The sequence below is a fragment of the Mycteria americana genome, chromosome 2, assembly GCF_035582795.1.
Source record: "Mycteria americana isolate JAX WOST 10 ecotype Jacksonville Zoo and Gardens chromosome 2, USCA_MyAme_1.0, whole genome shotgun sequence".
Classification (NCBI taxonomy): domain Eukaryota; kingdom Metazoa; phylum Chordata; class Aves; order Ciconiiformes; family Ciconiidae; genus Mycteria; species Mycteria americana.
Genome location: NC_134366.1, coordinates 22,327,696 through 22,349,006, shown reverse-complemented (window position 1 = coordinate 22,349,006; position 21,311 = coordinate 22,327,696). Strand labels below are relative to the sequence as shown.

Here is a 21,311-nt window from a genome sequence, read left to right as displayed (position 1 = left end):
GAATAAAGTACCATGTTTGGACTCACTTATCAAAGAAGCCAAAAAGTATTATTTGACATGAACTAATAACTCAAGAAGTCAAAATTAAATCTAAATTTGTCAGATTTTTTTAAAATCACAATTTTTCTGAAAAAATTGTGTTTGCTTGGTAAATGGTTTCTCTTTTTTATGTATTTCTTGAGATATCATTATAAGAATACATTCATGTGTTCTTGAAAAAATCGTCCTACAGTGAAGACTTATTGTGACATGATTGTTGGATGAAGATATCTTGATAAAAAGGAGTTTTGAAGCAACAAATTTTGATACAGATTTCACACAATTCATGATTCTATGGCTTGTCCTTTATCTGTAATTACAAAAGGTCCATCATCTCATAAATTGGTTACTTTTCTTGATGAAAAGTTATGAGACATTTTCCTATATTTATACATAGCATTAAAACATAGGAGCAGTTTACTTCAGTGAAAGGTATATGACTTTTAATCCTGCATTTGTTTTCAGTAAGTTATGACAAAAGTTTTTGATGACAAAGTGTTCTGTTGGTTATTTGTACTATTATTCACTTGTGTGGTTGTTCTTTCCTCTTCAAACCAAACCACATGGTTTCTTGCCAGAAATAATCACAGCTAGTCAAAATTAGCATGCCCTAACTACTAATAAAATCACTAAGTAACACAGTTGACACTTCCTGTGACAAACCTGAGATATTGTTTGGCTATATTACTAGGTAAATACATTAGAACTAATATCACTATTTCCTAGACATTCAGAAATCTTCAGGATTTTTAATACCTCACAGTTTTTAGAGTTAATTCCATTCTACCTTAAACTATGCTTGTATGGAAATTAAGATTTTATTTTGCTAACCTTCAGTGGGAATTGGCTAGTGACAGAAATGAGCATTACTGTAAAAATGGAACATTTGTACAGAACAGTATTACCCATTGTAATTCCTCTATTAAGATTTGTCATAATGTTCTTTCACCCTTCAAAAACCTATTTTGTTCAAAATCTTAAGGGATCAATGCTTTCCTGTATATAGAGTGTCATTCTAATACATTTTGCTTTTCATGGAGGGGTTTTTCCCCCTTTTTTACGTAGCATACTTTTTGCTACCTTTATAGATTTCATTCAGACTGGATCTCTAGAGTTCTGGAAACTGAAGAAATTGGGAACTATTTATCCTCATTCAAATAATAAATGAGATGTGAAATGAGCTTCATGGTAGATGAGTTCCCTGGAGGTTGTTTAATAATAGCTTATGAAGTTTGCAGAATTTCAGCTGGCAAATTAATTAAAGTGGTCAATGTTTAACCACAGCTGCAGAGAGACTAAGTTTTATACTGCAGCACTAACTCATAAATTGGTCCTATTTTCAGTTTTAAGTGTATCAGAACATATACCTACGCCTCTGTTACATTTTATGTGTTACTTAGCGAGGTCATGCTATATGCCAAAGTGTCAGACTCCCCAAGTAAGCACACAAATAAATAAAAAAAAATAATTTGGGTGAGGAGATTTTAAGTAACACAATCATAATCATCATTGTAACAGTAAAGAAGTATTCTGAATTGAATTACCCCTGCAGAACTGCGTCCTGCCACTTCTATCTTTGGATATTTTCACGCCCTTAATAAAAGCATTCCTTCTTAAGTTGCAGGAGTGCAGCCTCCTCCAGGGAAAGGTTGGTGGAAGATGATACATAAGGATGGCCTCAGACTGTGTGAATGTCAAGGCTGGGAAGACGGGCACAGGGAGCTATGAGGAGAGAAGCCCCTCAACCTACTGGTTAACACCCGTCAGAGCACAGCACAATCCCACAGAAAAATAGTGTAGTTTTGAGGGGGCTTGGGTTTGTATTAGTAATAACTGTGTAAGTTGAGTTAACAAACCCTCTGCCTCTTTGTCTGAATTTTAGCTCATTTATGAGTAATTAATTATGAGTAGTTAATCATTCATGCTTTGAAAACAAAGTCAAAATTTTATTTAAACTGCTGTGTGTTTGCCAGTCAGAATTACACTGGAAGGAGTTTTGTCATTTTGGAATAATAGATTTTCTTGCATGGCATTTCCAAATAATAGATGTCTCGATTTGTCCTGTTTCTAAGCATTTTTATGCTCTTGGTACCGATACTGTAGAATTACCCCCATTTTAACCTAAATAGGAAACAAACAACTGGAGTAACATTGTAAAGAATATTTGTAGATATTCTGAGAGTAAAGTAAGAATCCCATACTGAGATGAGAGCAGTAAGAAGCAATGCTGTCATTTACTGTTGTCATTCACATTAGATTCATTTTATGCTAAAATAATCTATCTTCAGCATATCCATAGTAAGGGACATCCATCCATCATCTTTTAGCATACTCATTTATTTTGTCTAATGGACAAAATCTATAAATGAAGTGTAATCATTTTTATTTACCCTGGTGATGTCAGAATCAGTTATAAATCTGCTATTCACTTGCAACTTCAGAATAGCAGAAACAAATTTGTCAGTGTTACATATTAAGACTGATATTATTCTCTCACTTTTACAGTGTTAAGGCCATTCCTTGCACCTTTTAAATATTTTTTCCTCCTGTCACATGTTAATAAATTTAAAGTGTGACTTATAAAAGCTCTGCGTACGTACCAGGTGAACAATGGTTCTTACTGTGTAGATGAATTCTCTTATTTTCCTCAAGTTACTGAGAAGCTTGTTTAATACACAGTGCTGATTTCTGAAACTGGAAATCCTTTGCAGGACTTAATTTACTACAGGACAAAAGAAATACTGAAATGTAAAATGCAAGCATATATTTTTGAAATTACATTTGATGTGAGGATGTTTCCAAAATATCAATGATATTTGATCAAAAGAATTGAAACACCTATCTACACAGAAGTGCCTTGCATCTTTGAGCAGTGTTTCATTACTTGTTGAAAATAAGCTTTCTTTGCAAATAAAATTGCAAATAAGTAAATTACAACAAAAATATTAGAACTAACAGTACTGTGAAGCTGTATTGCAGTATTTTTACCGCTATTTATAGTTCATTCCTTTGTAGGAATTTTCTATTGAACTGAGGAACAAATGGTGAAAAATGTATTTGAAATTTTATGCAGCATTCCAGAATAATCTGGAAGCTTGAATGTGTGTGTGTGAGATGTGACATAAGTATTTAAAAAAAAAAGGCAAAGAAATAACTTTAACATTTGAACTCCATTGGATCAGCAAAAACAATTATTAATCTTTTTTTTTTGAAGTATGGTTTGAGCAGGCTTTATTTTTTTTATGAATAAGGATTTATAAATTAGTTAAATTAAGAAAATTCTTCCTGTATCTTTCTGTAATCACCTGCTTGGATTTTTACCATTCAGCAACAGTCAGAAGAAAAGAGGCTTATTCAGTCATCCACAGAGTATTTCACAAATACTAACCTCTCCCATTCTTCCCATTCTTTTGGCAGTAGACAATAATGAGAAAGTAAGCATATACAGCATTGACAACTCTAATGAAAAAGTAGAATATTTTTCTTTAAAATGTTCCATAGCACATCTCTAACCAACTTAATTGTTTTCATCACAGTGGGATTTGTATAAAGGTATATAATTTATTCACATGAACATTATTATAATTAATCATGATTAAAGTTATTACAATAAGTACCAAAGGAGCTAATCATAATATGTCACTTATGATAATGTCTTGCCATCATTTTATATCACAATGATGTTTCAGTGGACTTACATGATTGTGAAGCCAACCGTTCTGTTATGGTTCACTGTGATTAATGTGACCACCAGTGAAAGCTGATAATAATTTGCCTCTTTCGTAAAGTGTCACTAAATAGAATATATCCCCTAGAACAAATTTTATCTCATTTTAAGTGTGAAACATGGTAAATGACTCCCCTATCAATTGATATGAAATATTTAATGAGAAGTGGAAGTCTACTATACACTGGAAAATGCTTTTGTAATTCTTGTTTCCCTAGATCTTGGTGAAAGCTACCGTAGGAGATGGTTTCACTGGAGACATTGGGCTTGATGACATGTCTTTTCTAGGCTGTACTCTTTACAATGGTAAGAACAGAATTAAAGTGTACATCTCCTAGCTGTGAGCTGATTCTTTGCTGTCATTTGTAAATATTGCTACTGGAAAAGCAAAAAACCAGATCAAACTGTGACTCACGGAGGACAAGAAAATCCAGACTTGTTTCCCTGGTTCTCAGACCCTCATACCCCGGCTTCAGCACAAAATAGTATCTGCTGTGCACATAAGGTCCAAAAGAGAGCCTCAGTAGGAAGTATGCAGCTTCCAAACACTTTGAGATCTTGATTCCTAGAAGGAAAAAGAAACATAACTGTGTATAAACAAACTGACCTTTCTTTCAGCAAACTCAGTTTGATACAGCCTTCTGCCTCCCCCTAATAATTCTTAATGTTTTTACTGTGCCAATTGCTCTCACGTTACAGCACACGAACAGTTCAGATGATAGAGCACCCTGTCCTCAGAAGTCATTGCTAGTACAGGGTAGTACAATGTCTACAGAATTGTAAAATATTATATCCCAAGATACATGTAGTTCAAGACAACAGATTCCAGACCTGTCACTTCACAGAATCACAGAATCACAGAATCACAGAATCATATAGGTTGGAAAAGACCTTTAAGATCATCGAGTCCAACCATAAACCTAACACTGCCAAAAACCACCACTACACCATGTCTCTAAGTACCTCATCCAAACGTCCTTTAAATACCTCCAGGGATGGCGACTCAACCACTTCCCTGGGCAGCCTGTTCCAATGCTTGATAACCCTCTCGGTGAAGAAAAATTTCCTAATATCCAGTCTAAACCTCCCCTGGCGCAACTTGAGGCCATTTCATCACAGAAGAGATTTTAAGAGGACTAGTGTTAGCTGCAGCAGGCATTACAGTGTTATATATGGTGTGACAGTCGATGTACAGTCATAATAGGGCTGTAGAACAGCAAACAATTTAGAACAGTGTCTGAATATTAGTATCCTAGAACTAACTCTAAAGCACCCTAGTGCAGATGCATTTTATTCTGCTACTCCACAAATTTCTTGTAGATATAATTAGGTCTACTAGGAATATCAAATGTATATGGCATATTTCTTGTGCAGATAATTATCTCACATTTTACCAAGTTTATACAGTGTACAACATTTATTATAACATTTTGAATATGAAGTTTTTTGTAAATACTCAGTTAATGTACAATGCCTTATATTTGAGAAAGAAAACATTAAAAGAGCTAATCAGAAAATCCCTACATGTTTTCAAATGAGATATAAAAAAAAATCAAAAATGAACAAAAAGAAAGTTGGAAAATACAGAGGGTCAGAGTTTCAAAGTTCATAAATAAGGAAAAAAAAGCTCATTTTGTGTGGAAAGATAAAACAAATACTCAAGTATGATGATGGACAGAGCTGAATAGGAAACAGTTTTTCTGTTCTGTACATTTTTAAAACGCTTTTGGTATTGAGAGCAATTTTTGAGACTCTCCAGGGTCCTCCCTTTATTTTACTTCCTCCACACCATAAAAAAAATCCCAACAACCAAAAAAGAGTCAAAGAGACTGTGGGAATAGTCTGCAAAATAGTCAATAGCTATGGCATATTCCACCGTATTTAATGCAGTTGATCAGGGAAAAAAAGCAGGGTTCCCATGTCCCTGCACCCTAGAATTAAGCACTAGCTGTCCAGTTGCTCTTGTTCCACTTCAAATAACCAAATACTGACCAGGGAGACATGAGCTCGATAGCTTGGTGATAAAGTCCCTCATAAGTAATATTAAAGATGTCAAAACTTGAGCATACTGCTTTGATGCATCATTTGAATGCCCTAACCAAAGGCATTCAATGATGCTTGCTCTGGACAAAATGGTATGTCATACATTATAGAAAATGAATTCTTTCAAAAGAGAGAAAGGAGTGGATTTTCCTTTCTTTTCAGGTGTTGTGAAGGTTATGGTAGGTTCATGAAGGTCTCCTTTCTTTTCAGGTGTCATGAAGGTTCAAAATTTCTTCTGTTCCAGTAGACTTGGAGCAGAGACTTGAATGTGGCATTTATATTTAAAAAATTCTGACCAATAAGGTCCTTGCTATTATTATGAGTTGTAGATACATTTATTATATCATACAATTATTCCTTCAAAAGGTTCCTTCCCCTAAGTCTTTTGTGTGAGTCTTAAGATATTATGGGAGTATCATTCATTTGATTGGAGTATAACTCATTTGATGTCATAGATTTGCTTCCTACCTTATGAAGTTGAAATGGCTCCTGCTCGTGGGGAATTTATTATCAGTCTCAGTGCTCCAGGCCTCAGGGGAAAAAAAGAATTCCTTGCTGTCCCAGCCACATTTTATATAAAAAGTCTTCATATGTATTTTTTAATTAACTCAGGTGTATTGCTCAGGCGCATTGTGCACTACAGCTAATAATTTCATTAACAATTAAATTTAAAGAAGGAATTATATAATGAAAATTCCTTTTATGGACATAATAGCAAGGGTTTTCAAGAAATGAGAGTAAGCCTGAAGAAAGCTGCACAGTAAAGAATAGGAGGAAAGGCAAAGACAATTGATTTGAAAGAAGTGGTAATGAGTTTGAATGAAACATAAAGGAAGTGATGGAACAAGATGGTGACCTCAGAATAATTTTTCTAATGAGAAAAAAATATTTTTTTCAGTGATGAAATTACAAGGTAAGAAGGTTACATAGTAATTTCCACAGTCACTTGCAGTAATTAACGTGTTAAAAAAAAAAAAAGCCATTATCGTAGGAATAATCTGTTAGCCTTGGTTCACAGGAAAATTAAGTTTTTGTGATCTGTCAGTCTCTGTGGCATTAGTTTTTTGAAATGACTCACTGACTTAATCCAAATTTGAAAGACAAGTAAGAGTTGTAAATAAATTCCTGCAAGTGTCGAAGCTTGTATGAATGGTGGTTGGCTAGCATGTCCAACCTAGTGCTTTCCACTGAGGAAATGTTCAATTCGGTTCCTGCTGGGCAGCATTTAAGTCATTCAACTTGGTGACCCAGGCATGTTTCCAGTAAAGCTATACCCTTGACAAAGGGTGGGAGTGGCAAGGGGAGAAATCATTACAAAATTAGACTGCCTTGGTCCCATTGCTCAACATCTTTTTGGTTCATATTTCAAAGGAAACTTGCCAACAATCTCTACAACTACTTCAGGAACTTCAGTTCCTGCCACACTCCCCATGAACAACTGCACAGAGAAGGATTTTGTCTGTAGAGCCTCTGGCCATTGCATCCAGATGATCCAGAAGTGTGATTTTAGACCTGACTGCTCTGATAAGTCTGATGAATCAGCTTGCGGTAAGTGGACTAAATCTTGTACTTTGGTACCGTATTTGTCTGTGGCTGTTAAACGCATTGCTTTAACTTTATTTTGTGTTTACCTTTGCAATTTGGAATTAGCACCTACATGCTATTTTTAATGTGATTTTCCCCAGAAAAACAATAACATTTTGCTCTTAATGTGGGAATCTGAGATGTTATGCACTTTCTGCTTTCTAATGGGCTGATTCAGACTTGACATTCCAATTCAACTTACTGCTGAAATGGGGGCGGGGGAAGGAATCCTCAGTTCCCCAATGACTGGTAGCTATACATGACAATTTTTTTAAGCGAACATAGTTTCTCAAATTAAATGACCTATGACATACTTAAATTTTTCACATGTTCAGTAGTCCAGACTGGAAGAGAGAATACAGTCTCATGTGTGGGGTGCACATCTGGGAGACTTGGGTCCACTCCTTGCCTACTTCAATGAATATGGGTTTTAGGGGCTTTTTTATACAAAGTATTTTCATCAGCAGCAATGGCTGTGAAATTCAGCCTACTCCACACATAAGTCAGTTCTGGCCTGTAAATTCCTAAAGCTCTGATAGTCAGATGGGAACACTGGAACTGGGAAAATGGACAGGGTCACCACATGTTGTCCATAGAGGTCTAAGACGTTTGTTGATTGCTTCTGAGTTGCAGCAGTTCACACTATAGCATTTTAGAAGAAACTATCAATTACTTTGTTTTGCCTTAAAGCACAGTACTTGAAAATACTGCTGTACCAAAGCTGATTAATGAGGGGGACAGACATCTGGAGACAGTAACCTCATCACCCTTTGCAAGCTAAACTGTTCTCACTGAAGATCAAAACTCTGCATTAATTACACATTATGTAGGGAACTCAGTCACCTCTCTAAGGGCTGAGGGCTGAATAAGGAAAAGTAACATTAGAATCCCTCTGCCTATTACTTATGTGGGAATAACTCTGGAAAAAATGAATCTGATATATAAATATCACTGAGTAACTTCCTATAGTGTGAAAAAACACCAACTGTTGAAATTCTGCCCTGAAAAATAAATGTAGAGCCCTTCGGAGAGAATTTTTTTTTTCCCCTCAGAAATTTACATTATCTTACAAAATATCCTTTCCTTTGGAGAGAGAGATAAATACTGTGGATAACATACTTCTACATATTTGCTCTGTCTGAAGTCTCCCATCGCTACGGCAATGATGGCAATTTATCACTTGAATGACAATGCTGGAATAAGAGTTAAGTTTGTCCTGACTGAGGGCAGAAATATGTTCTCAGGAAGGGGTTATCTTTCTCAGAGGCATTTGAAACATATTATTTATAAAGCATCTTAAAAAAGGGGAATAAACACTTAATACTATGCCACTCATCATTCGCAGGAAACATCACAAATCTTTATATGGGTAACTCATGAGATCATACTGGCTGTGGTTTGGTCCCTTACTGGAGATAGTACAAGCTATAAATCAAAACTCCCCCCCTCCTTAGTCTACCATTTTCAGCCTCCAAGGAAAGAAGCATCAGGCACATTCTCCTAACGCACTCCGATTTCTTGATGTAGAAGTTACATCAGCTACACCAGCATTTGATCTTCGTGGGTTAAAACAAATTCTCGTTTCCCTGAACAATTCTCACAGCAGTTGCTTAGACTTGACTATAATAATCTTTTTCAAAGTTCTGGAGAGTTGACAAGACTCACCTTGGATGCCCTAGACAAAGTTTCTGCAAAGTATTCAGAAAAATGTACTGGAGAATATTCATAGCAGAAGTGGAAAATAAGTGGGTTTCTTTCCCCTAAATAATCTTACAGGGGGATGCGTTGTGAGGGAGGGATAGTAGTGACCTCACTTTTCTTGTCCAGTGGCTCAGGAATTAGAAACTGAGGCACAGGCAGCTGTATATTTATTTAGTAAGATAACAATTCAGTATTTGACACCAATACCAAATAGCTGCATTATTATGTGGCTTTCGGGTATTGTGGGGACTGCTTGAAATATTGGTTTGGTTTTTTCAGAGTTGTGGTCATGGACTTTGTACACAATGTGCAATGAGTTGCTAATGTCATCAGTCTACAGGACTGAAGAAAGAACCATGCAGCAGCTGGCAGATTTGCAGCAGATGAATTTTACATGCATTTCAGTGTGTATCACACAACAGATTATTAGAATGGCCTGAAAGCTGGTCAGAACACACATGAAGGTAGATACCGAGGTGCAAAAGAATTGGTATATTCCCCAAATTAAAATCTGCCTAATAGAAAAGAACATAGAAAATATAATTGATATTTTATCTATAGAGGAAAAGCTATGCATGTTAGTACTGTGTAAGTATTGATGGACACTATAAATTGAATCCTTTCTATTGCCATGTTGTTTACTTTATCATAACATCAATTAATGATTTCCAATTTTTATATAAACATAAAGTATTCATTGTTCATCCCTAAAGTTATGGAAGTCTGTGACTTTGAAGATAAAAACCAGTGTGGATGGTACCAACCAGCCTTGGAACAGATGTCAGGAAATTATTCCATCCATACCACAAACATATTCAAGTGGGAACTTGGAAGAGGGGCAAATCTCTACCCTGGGCAAGAAAAGCACTGCCCATTAATTGATCATACTACGTGAGTACAGTTTTTCAGGTACTTGAATCTTTCTTGGACTGTGTGAGTTTAGCCACATATGGATTGTCGGGGGAAAAACAGCTCAGTTCACAGTATTGAAGCAGTTTACCGATTTTTTTAATGGCATGTAATTAACTGACAATCAGTGAAGTAGACATGCAGGATCAATAGCATCAATACAACAGATGAATCAAAATACAAAATGTTAATAAACAGGTACAAATTTCTAATCACCCTTCCATAAGTAATTCCCAAAATTTTCAGCACCTCCCCATCCAGAGAAACACGTGTGTACTCCCTCTCCCAGAGGACATGTGGGGTACAAGCATGTTCCCCCTTACGGGAAAGCAAGTTCGGAGACATGGCTGCTCCAGCTTTATGTGTACGCATGCCGCTGCCTACAATCTGTTAATACATATGCCATGAGAAATCAACCCTCCTTGTAGCACCCCAAACTGTCAGCCCACCAGCTGGATGCAGGCTTTTTGCAGCACCCAGTGGGGACGATGTTCTGTCTGGTCTATGCAGTGGTTGTGGCACCAGCAAGATGACCTCTGGCATGTCAAAACCAGGTTTTGGCTGCTGCTGTTTCCACTCCATAATCTCTTCCCACTATTACAAATTTTCATCCTACTTCTATATTTCCTTTCAAGCTCACTTCTCCTTTGTTTGAAATCTGTCTTTGCAATTCACTGGCAACTGTTTAATTTAGTTGATGGTGGTCATCATCTTGATCAGTTTTGGGTGGATACCTTCTCAGACGGTCTTTATTCACACAGACAATGTACACTCACTTTTCTAGCTATTGTTATCCCGGCTGTTTTGCCCAAGGGTGGGGAGCACACATTACCCCAACAACGGGTCTTGTGAATTCTGCTGTCATTTAATAATTAACTAATGCAGTTCAAAACGACTGTAGTTAGAGTTAAATTCAGTTTCGTTAATATTTTACCGTTTTTCTGCGAAATGATATCACTTCATAGTAAAATGAAAAATATTTCTGTTATCTCAGTAAAGATTTTTTAATTAATTTTGGATTCTAGGTAGATTGTTTAGGATAATTACTAACTCCTCCCAAAGACATTCCTTTGATTTGTCTCAAGGAGCAAAAATTAGCTTTTTTCCATGGAGATTTGGGTTTACCTGTTTTGTTTTGTTTTGTTTTTTAAAGTAAGAAATGTGATTAAAAAAAAGAAAAAATGCATTAATGCAATTTATATTCCTGTTAAAAGTAACAGTTAAGATTTATTGAAACAAAATCCCTACAGATGACTAGCAAATGTATTAAGCACAAACAGCTTTCAATGTCGTACAATTTCAATTCATCTAATAAGGAAATTTCTGTACAGCATCTTTCTTCTGAACAGAAAAATACTTGCCTAGTTCTAGCGACAGGCATGTTTACTTTCTGTGACAATAGTCCACAGAGTGCAAAAATGGACTTTAAATTAAAACCACTCCAACAGAGTCTTTGCTATATTGCTACTAGTTTAAAATGAGATTATATTGCACTCAGCCTGAGACTATTTAGTTCACTATAAAAGAATCAGCTCAATATATTAGTTTCACTGTGTACTTCATTAAAATCACTGTATGTTTTTACCAAAAAAAATAGACACAAAAAATCCTCATTCAACAATAGCAAAAAAGAATTACAGTGCTACCTAATTGTTTCAAGGTCTCTACATTACATATATAAAGGAAGTGTATTCTGTAAAAAAGAGCCACTATTTATGATAAATTGGTTGTCAAATCTTTCATTGACTGCTATTTAATTGTTATATATTAGCCCATAGCAGCACCGTATGTGTACTTAGTAAATCCTCTCACAGATTTGCATTGGCACAGTGATATATGAAATTGTATTACTCTTTTTCAACATATTTTCAGGGTTTAATGCAACTAACAGTATATTGAAAAGGACTGATGAAAAGAGAAAGTAAATGATCCATAGAGACTGCAGTTTTCAGACAACGCTGAAATGTATTGCTGTTGTGATGTTTCACGTGAGATGTAATTTGGTTGTACTGTTTCCCCATTCCCTTTGTTTATTGGCCTATAGAAGAGAACGGGAGCATGATGCTTCCAAATTACAGCAGGAGACGCAGAGCAACAGTTTTGCTGAATTAAAACCCTGCAACGTTTTGTTTTATTTTCTCATCCATTTTGCCCAAATTTCCATGGAGTTAGATGAGATAAGCCGTAATACTGTAATCCGGTATGTTTGCTTATTAAAATAAAACATGCAGGATTATGTATAGAAATGTTTAGATTCATCCTGGTGCAAGAGCGGGTGACAGTGCAGTTTACAATGAGTTTTTTCAGCAGAAATATCTGTGAATAGTTGGAGATGCAAACCATCTGTTTCCCATAGAATATGTATTTGGGCTAGACACATGTAGGCTGATGAATTGTAAGGTGGAGGTGTGAGTCTTTGAAGCTGTAATTACATTAATTAAGTGAAACTAATGACTTCAGAAATGGAGGACAGAACAGCTTGTATGTGCATATATAAGCCCAAGGCTGGAGGAATAGAAGCCAGTAAGAGAGCCTGCTGTGGCAGCCTGACAGTCCTTGGCTTGAGCTGGAGAAAGACTGGCACACGTTTTGCAAAGAAGTAGGTGACGTTGGCATTGTGCACGGAAAAGACCGTTATGCGTATATGAATGTAGAGCTCTTATGGCATGTTTATACAGTTAGCAAATGGGAATTCTCTTTTGCAGTTAGGTTTCTAAATGCTATAATAATTGAAGTATCAATTTGTGTAGGCTTAAACAAGTGTATAGAATAGACATCAGCACATGTATAACTCCTTAAATTTATTTCCATTTTAGAGAAACTGGTTAGTAATGTAGCAAATTCTTTGACATTATTAATGATATATGGGTACAACTGTTATTTGAAAACTTTGTAGGTACTTAATTGATGTGATAATTCATACTCAAATCTGTCATCAAAGCTAATGAATCAAAACAAAAAAGGATGTGGAGCTAAAATTCTAAGCTCACATGATAATTATTGCTGTGTAAATAGCTCCCTTGATAACCATATGTTTAACACATCTGTCTTGTTTTTGTGTTTGCTTTTCAGAAAATCATTATCAGAATTTAGCACAGGAAAAATTAAAGGCTTTAAGTAACATACTTAAGCTCAGCAGTTTTCTCAGCAGTCAAGTTTTAAATTTGAGAGTCTAAGAACTTCAAAATAGGTGAAAAAAATTATAATCCCACAGGACACTACCCATGAAACATTGGAAAGGAGAAAGCTGAATTTAACTACTTGAAGGAACTTCTTTTTTTGCCATACTGCATTTCACTTACCTGATATAACCAAAACTCAAAAACTTTTCTGTTATATTGCATGTACAAATCGCCTTTGTTCTGTGCCATTGAGCCTGGCAGAGCATTGAAATCTACATTGAAATGCATTTTTGAGTACATGGAAATACTAGGTAGTCTCCAAAATAGTTAAGTCCAGTTAAGGAATAGCTTGTGTGAAGGGGTCAGAGACCTGATCAACTATGACCTGGAAAGTGTTGTGCAAAGAATATTGAGACAGCCTTGTATGCACCAAGCTTTATTTGGAGCATCCATAGCTGGAAACATTGACTTTAAAGGTAAGATTTTCTCTTTGTAAAAAAACAAAGGAGATAGAGGGAAAACTGTCTCCAGTGGCCAGGCAGGAAGAGAAGCAACAGGGTGTTTTACAGATGAGGATCCTCTCCAGTACAGCATATTTCTTTTTCCATATAAACTTCCCTATAACTCTTTTTCCATAGCAGCTATACAGTTTCATTAGGACTGAACCGTCTTAGGATTTGTGAGGTGCAAGGGCATGAAACAATCAATAAGAACAACAAAGGGAAAAATCATTGCTGCAGCAGCACCCTAGTGCCTAGGTGGAAGGGCCCAAATTTGGAAGTCAAAGGCAAACTGTAGACTTGCAAATGGGAGGATGAGAGGAGCCAAGGCTCCCCCTCCTCCAGTGACTTCAGTAGCTGCCTTGTGCTACCAAAAAGACAGCGCGAGCTCTCAGTCCTCCCGACACTCTCGGCACAGGCAGCTACTTCCTTGACCGCTGTAGGAGAGCTTTTTGGAAGTTGCCTTGTCTTCCGACTAGCTTTGTGCCAGTACTTCATTCTTCACTCCAGCCACCTTCTTGATTCGAGAAGTGCTTTATATCCAAAACCAATCCTTTTCTGATGTTGGGATAGCTTTGCATATGTGATGTTTAGATATAGCCCTTGAGACACTTGTGTGCTATATGCAGATATTTCATTCAAAGGCTAGAAGATGCTTCTTCACTTGGATTATCCTATATGTGTCTCAAAAGTGCACGTACTCTCATACGGAGACAATATCTTCTCTAGAGTGACATGCGATGCAGAAGTTACAGGAAGATGCTTACAGTTAGCCCAGCAGATATTTAAAGCACATATTCTGTTATAAAAGTGATTCTGCCAAATATTTTTCTAAAAACGTAAATTTAGCCTTTCTATCTACCCAGGAAGATCAAAGTAATGTACTGCTATTTTTATATTTATTATTATATTTATATTACTACAAATAAGTAAAGAGTTGTTGAAAGTCTTGACTGGGTCATTTACAAGAAAATAAAAATGTCTGTGACAATTTATTCTATAATCCTTTTTTGTTTAATTAGGAATTTTTCAGAGAATAAGAATTCAGATAATCAAGGTTTAGAAAACAGGTTTTCCTCTGCAGTCTTTTTTGAACAAGGTGCAGCTTAGTATATGCTTGTTCTCTAAGTGGTTGTGAAATATGGACTAATCTGTGTTATTACTTCATTAAAGTATTAACAAAGCATCACAGGTAATCAAACGTTTTACTGTGCATGCTAGTAAATATCCAGGGTGACGATAAGGCAAGAAACAAGACCATAGCTATTTAGACGTTTTATGCTAAGTAAAAATGTAGTTACTGAGGAATTTTCTACAGTAACACACAATTTTATACTAAGCTGTAATGCAGAAAATTGCTAATTAAAATTAATGCCCATTGTGATTAGAAATTTTGGTGGCTTTTTCACCTTTCACCTTGAGCTTGGTTATTTGGGAAGGAAACTCATTCCTCTTGTTTCCTTTTGCCTTCAACCTCACAGAATTTATGGAGATATGACAGAATGCTAATGAGTTGTGGCAGGTTCAGATGAGCCATGGAAACACCATTAATTAATCTCAGCCCTGTGTCAGTCAGAAGCCATTAGACTAAAATCTCCAATGGAGAAAATCCAACTAACAGCCACTGACTGTTGTGTTATGATCAAAACATGGAATCTTTCATCTCTGATGCCATTTACTTTGTGTGGCGGTTGGTATGCTGCAATGCTTTTAAGTGCCATTGGTAAATCTTGAGAGTTTGAACAGAGATTCTTGGAGAAAAATGATGCTGACAGAACAAAGAAAAAAAAAAGAAAAGGGGATTAGACTGATTAATAACATACTAATCTGTGCTCTACTGTTCAACTATAAAGGTTTATTTGTTTGCAGTTAAGTTTATTAGGCTTTAGTTTTCAGTATCAGCTGTTGTTATTTTAGCCTTCTGCTATTTTAAGGTAGCCTTAAACCAATGATACATTTTTCTGCTCTTAAAGGACCCAGCACTTTCTGCAGTTCTAAAGACACTTCTGTGTACTTTTTAAAAAGACATACCTACAGCTCAGAGGTTTAGAGATTTGCAAAATTTGCAAATGCACGATCCATACAGAAAGGTACAACTGTATTTACAAAAGCGTGCAGTGATCATGTTTTGTCTGAGCAAGAAATACGTCTTTTTTAAACAGTTGTTGCTACTTCCAAAATGTTGTTCTGCTCAGTGAAAGAAGAAAAATGGGATTCAGAGTGCTTCACCAGATTTGTGGTTCATTAGCATTGTGCACTTTCCTCTGATTATAAACTGTGTGTCAGCGCTGCAGTTCAGGTGTGATTAGAACTCATGTGGATGCGCCTGCTCCAGCCCAATTTTAGCTAGCGCTGGTGCCAATTGCCATAGTATGGGAGTGCGGCACTCAGCACGGTACACAAGATTGTCCTGGAGTGCTAAGCAAAGACTTGGGTGGTTATATCTCACTCATCTCTACTCTGCTGTGATTACACTATATCTCTAAAGCACTGGATTTATGTTGATGTGCACCAATTTTCCAGTCTGTTCTCCAACCAAGTCCGCATACTGATTTGTATTCTTTTCCCCATAGCTGAATAATACCACCAGATGAATCTACAAGAAGTAATCAAGATTCATTTATAAAATTCCAGTTTCTCCTGTAAAGCCTTGTTCAAAATATACTCCGGACTGTCTATATGGGCTTTCTGTTTTAAATTTCTTTATCAAAACTCTTATAAAGGAGATTTCTGCTTCTCTTGAACTTTTAGCAAGTGATATATATTAATTAACAGAGCAATGGAATTACCATATACCTTTTTTCCCCATGAATTTCTTTAAAACCAAATCTCTAAGTTTTTCTCATGTAATCAGTACCTCTACTTTGTAGAGGTAATCCCAAAAGCAGCTTAAATGTGTTTATAATGTATGGAATGATTTTTAAAGGACTGATGGACATTAACAAAAAGCTGTCTGCCTTATTCCAACCAAAAGGATAAAAAAAAGCTCCTGAGATGAAACACCTTCCTGAAGGCACAAACTAAGCCTCATTGCAATACACCACAAGAAATGCTTAATACACCAATTCTGTGTTTGCTGCTTTATATGGATGGGTGTCTGAAGAGTTCAACATATTTAACTATCATATATTTATGTTGGACCTGCTGTCTCATTTTGTTTAGGCTGTGCTGACTACTATTCTTTAAGCAGGAATTGCTTGAAGACACTGAAATTAATGACAATGCTTTTAAATGAGCTTTTTAGACATGGAGAGTATAAATGATACCTGAGAGTACTATAGTTAGTTACACTTATGTAGAAGTGGAGGAAAAATATGAGCTTTATGTGATGCTTTTACACTCCATAGACCTGTTCTCAATAGTATTATTTAATTTAGACAAATGTGTGTGTATATCCATTGATCTTGCTCAAGAACTTTATTCACGGTGAAGTGAAGCACATAGCATTAAGCCTTGTAGGCTCCACAGCTGTCTCCAAGAAGATGCTTACAGTACCCAAAGGCAATGGAAAATGGAAGGAAGGCGATATTTCAGCCTTGTAAAGAGGAGTTTATTTAGCATGTTACAGTGTATCTATCTATCATAGGCTCTGATGGGTATTCTGCTTCCATATGTGCAATTCTTGTGATTCTTGAGTTGAACGAGTAGATTTCATCAGAATAAAGACTCGAGGCCATCTAGAGAAATAAAGTAACAATAAATAACAAAAACTGAATTAATTTTTATATATTTATAGAATTATTAATTCACATACTTTCATCACCCCCCTAACTTTAAAAGCACTTTCTGATAATATCTAATATTTCCTCTTGTTACACCCAGTAAAAAAAATGAAGTTTATGTGTGGTTGCAGTACAGTCTGAGAAGAATCCCACTGTAACATTGTGCATAAGATTTCTCCACCCTCCTCTCGTCCCTTTAGAACTGGGACCATAAATTCAACTTTGAATATCAGGTGACTCCACCAGCGCTTATAAGAAATGAGCCACCTTCAGTAACGAAGTCTGGAGTCTTATCAGGCTTCAGGTTAATACTATCTTTTGACTTTAATCCATTTGTTAGTGTCTGCTTAAATTGTTAGTGGCAAAGTTCAGAAGAACATGTGTGGAAAAATAATCTGCAAGTGCACACAGCTGTCACAGTAATATAGATAATACACATTAGTATCACCTGAAGCAATATGTTGTTTAAAAACTAAACACTAAAGACTGTACATTTAATATTTTTGTAAGAGAAATCTCTGTACTGTGTGTTTAATGAAACTGAAGCAAATATAATTCTTTTTTTAGGAAAAAAAGAGTTTGGGATTGAAAAGTGCTGAAAAAGTAATTCTAAGTTTTGCACCGTCCACTTGGGGAGCACAAGTATTCCTATTACTTGTGTGTCCAATTTAAATATGTAGTTGTGAAATACTAATTACTTTTAAGAATAAGCTAACGGTCAGAAGTTATTTGCAGGATGATGTCAAATAACTAGTCCATTTCAAGTAATTGTAATTTAATCAAACCTAATTTTATACAAAGAAAGGGAATGTACTCAAAGTATTGTTTAGCTCTGTATATTAGGATGCTAGAGCATGGGATTAATCTCATAATAAAAATAGATTAAACTGTGAAGAATTTAATCATTGTGTGTGGGTAAAACTTTACCAGCACATTTTCATTCTGGAATTCATATCTATTATGTAAAACAAGGAATCAAAGTTGTACTTAAAGCTTTATGTGGTATGCTTGTATCGTGATCAAAGATAGCAAGTTTCTTTTGGAATTTTGACTCTTAGAGTCTGATAATAAATATAACACACTTTGATTTAGTGCAAGAATTCCTTCTCACATCTGTGGTCATTTTCTTTGGAACACCTTTCTAATCTCAGCATCCAATTACAGGTCTCAGTATGTGACTAGGGCTTTGGTGTGTTAAGCACCTTTGTTTCTGTTCAGTTTGAATTAATGATTGAAGCTCAATCCTGTATTGGTGTGGCAAAGTTTAGATGCTCAAGATAGAAAATCTTGTCTCTAGCACTGTGCAAAGAATTAGGTCTGTTGGCATCCAGCAATTTACAGACAATTGCCTGTAAACACAGCTAGAGGATGGCTTCTGCAATAGGAAATAACTTTATTATTTCCTTTCAGAAAGCAGTCTTCCAAAAAATTTACACCTCCTTTGTTATGGCATGACAATCATATTACTTTTTTGATTCTGAGTTTATTATGTGTTAATGTTAATGGAGGTGGAAGCTTACTAGATAAAAAATATGTTTCAAATCATGGTAAAAGAACTTAACTTTTTTTGGAATTACCACTGTTTGAAATTCAATTTATCACATATTGCTGTAAGTGAAGATCTGCATTCCTGACCACTGTTTGCTTTCAATTCCTTTTTAATTTTTTGAAATGTTTACAGAAATACCTAAATTTAATTGAAGAAAAGCCTTCCTTTTTTTTTTTCTTTCTAGTTGTTAAATACAGATTTGAGTTACTGACTATTTAAAACCTATTAATAGTTAACTGGTTAGTGGAGAAAATCTTTCTCTGATACATAGTAGAATTAATTAGGTTATTTGAGTTCTTATTGTCCTTTAAGGTTACTGAAGGTTACACATTTTATGACATTTTAATTTTGCATATAGATTCTTTTTCTGCAATAATATCCTCACAGCTGCAATCCTTTATTCAGGAAAGAACCCTGTTGAAGCCAATGAATATGTTATGTGTAAGTCACTGCAAAACAGGAGCTGTAAAAGATCTGTTTGTATGTTATGATCTATAATAGGCCATCCTATATTATCTACAGAAGAATAAGTAGTCAAGCTATTTCTGGTGCAGACACTGAATATCTAGCAAATACAGATACTAAAGAAACAAGGAATTTTTTCTCATTGTCCTTCTTTCTCCTCATAAACCTTCTCATGCTTCCTAGAGAAGTGTGTTCTGCCACATTTCTTTCAGATTCACGGTCATTATACATCTCGAGTAAAACCTTGGCCACTGTCCACAGACTGCCCTCTCCTTCCTACATCATGTGTTGCCTTCTGGCTGAAGTGGGCAGTGCATTGAGTAGCTGTTACCCAGGGTATAAAGGAGGTGATAAATTTCTTCTTGGATGAGTGCATGAATATCAAGGTGTCTTTCACTTCCGAAATTTTTTAGCATCTTTTTGTGATTTCTACAGGCAGATGCAGTGTTGAGGGTACTGTTAGGGTTTGTTTGGTTTGGTTTTTTTTTTTTTACAGAAGGCTTACTCTTTCTGTATATTTTTATAATACTTTCTGTAATATTTCTATATTGCTTCTACCCACCTTTCAGCAGTTCCCCACCTTAAAGCCAAATTTCAAGTAAACTGTGCTATAGGCACAATGTGTACACGGCTTTCCCATTTTACAGTTAATATATTGAAGTTACGTTGGACTCTATAAGGACACACACAAAGATAAAGATTAAGCTTTCCTTGTATCTTTGCCTGTTTCCTTAGGAATACTGTAATAATAATGACATTTGGGTGCTTTATATTTCTATTGCAACCTTTGTTGCCAATGCTAGAAAATATGAAAAGTTAGCATCTTTTTAAAGATTTTTAATATAGACTTTTATTTTTACACCTAGTTAAATTTTTACCAGAACTTTCATATCATCTGGTTTCTGACACTATAAACAAGAAATAATAGGAATCAACGTAAAATGAAGTTACTGTGATGGAAAGGTCAAAGGATCACAGTTCGCAGCCATCTTGGGTCAAATATATAAGGCATTAAAATACCAATACTATACTCTGATAACATAGTACAAGAAAAAATGACACCAATATAAATCCTTTCTCATAAATATGGTTGTTAGGAAGAAAAAGGGGAGAATTTAACTCTCTCTTAGCTAATGAAGCAATAATCTAAAACATTTTCTCAGAAATCTTTTGATGAAATGTTTTCTAACTAGGAAATCTTAGCTAATCTAAAACTAAAATTCTGCAAAAATCTTAACTTTGGCAAAGCTTTTGTTAGCTGGTTACCTATGCTCTTGGAGGAAAGGAAATAGAGAAGAGACTGAGATATCTCCCCCAGCCCCACTACCCTGATAAAGGATGCATAGGATGTGATAAATGCAAACTGAAGCCACTGCCTTGTCTGATTCAAACCATCAACTTGAGCTTTGATGGCCCTCATTTTCCTGATATGTCTACTATCCCACAATCCTTCCCCTTTGGCCAAGAGAGTGCTTCTTTTGGATGCCATCCAGTGCCCTACTGTTTTTTTGACCACTCATTTGGGGTTTCTCTGTACAGAAACCCATCTGGAGTAATAGCAGGTCACTGACTTGGCAGATCCTGAACAGATGGTGTTGGAGAGCTGAAGAATAACACTTTAAATGTGTAATAGGTCCAACATGTCTATGGGGCTCTCGTTTGCTATATAGATGCTGCACAGTGTTTATGGATATATATATATCCAGGAAAAATGGAAAGGAATGTGGGAGCTGCTGCTTTTTGAATTTCAAATTTTAGTATGGTGTGCAAATAATTGGGATGCTTATCCCTCTAAGGAAACTGAAATTTCCCTCTTTGGTTTGCCTTATTTGTTTTTTGTTTGTTGGGTTGTTTTTTTTTTTCTCATTATTGCTGAGATTTGGAAGGAAATCAGAACTCTTTAATGAAATGGACTTGTTTGTTTTCTAACCAGATTTAATTTTCACTCTA

The 21,311-nt window shown here is 35.7% G+C and overlaps 1 protein-coding gene across 1 annotated transcript in view; it reads left to right on the top strand.

Annotated features, from left to right (window-relative positions):
* MALRD1 (MAM and LDL receptor class A domain containing 1) overlaps positions 1–21,311 on the top strand; it is a 292,669-nt gene that overhangs the window by 78,257 nt on the left and 193,101 nt on the right. The window contains exons 18-20 of the mRNA XM_075495520.1: positions 3,985–4,072; positions 7,181–7,357; positions 9,808–9,985. Of these exons, the coding sequence (XP_075351635.1) occupies positions 3,985–4,072; positions 7,181–7,357; positions 9,808–9,985 (443 nt within the window). The remainder of the gene's footprint in view (positions 1–3,984; positions 4,073–7,180; positions 7,358–9,807; positions 9,986–21,311) is intronic.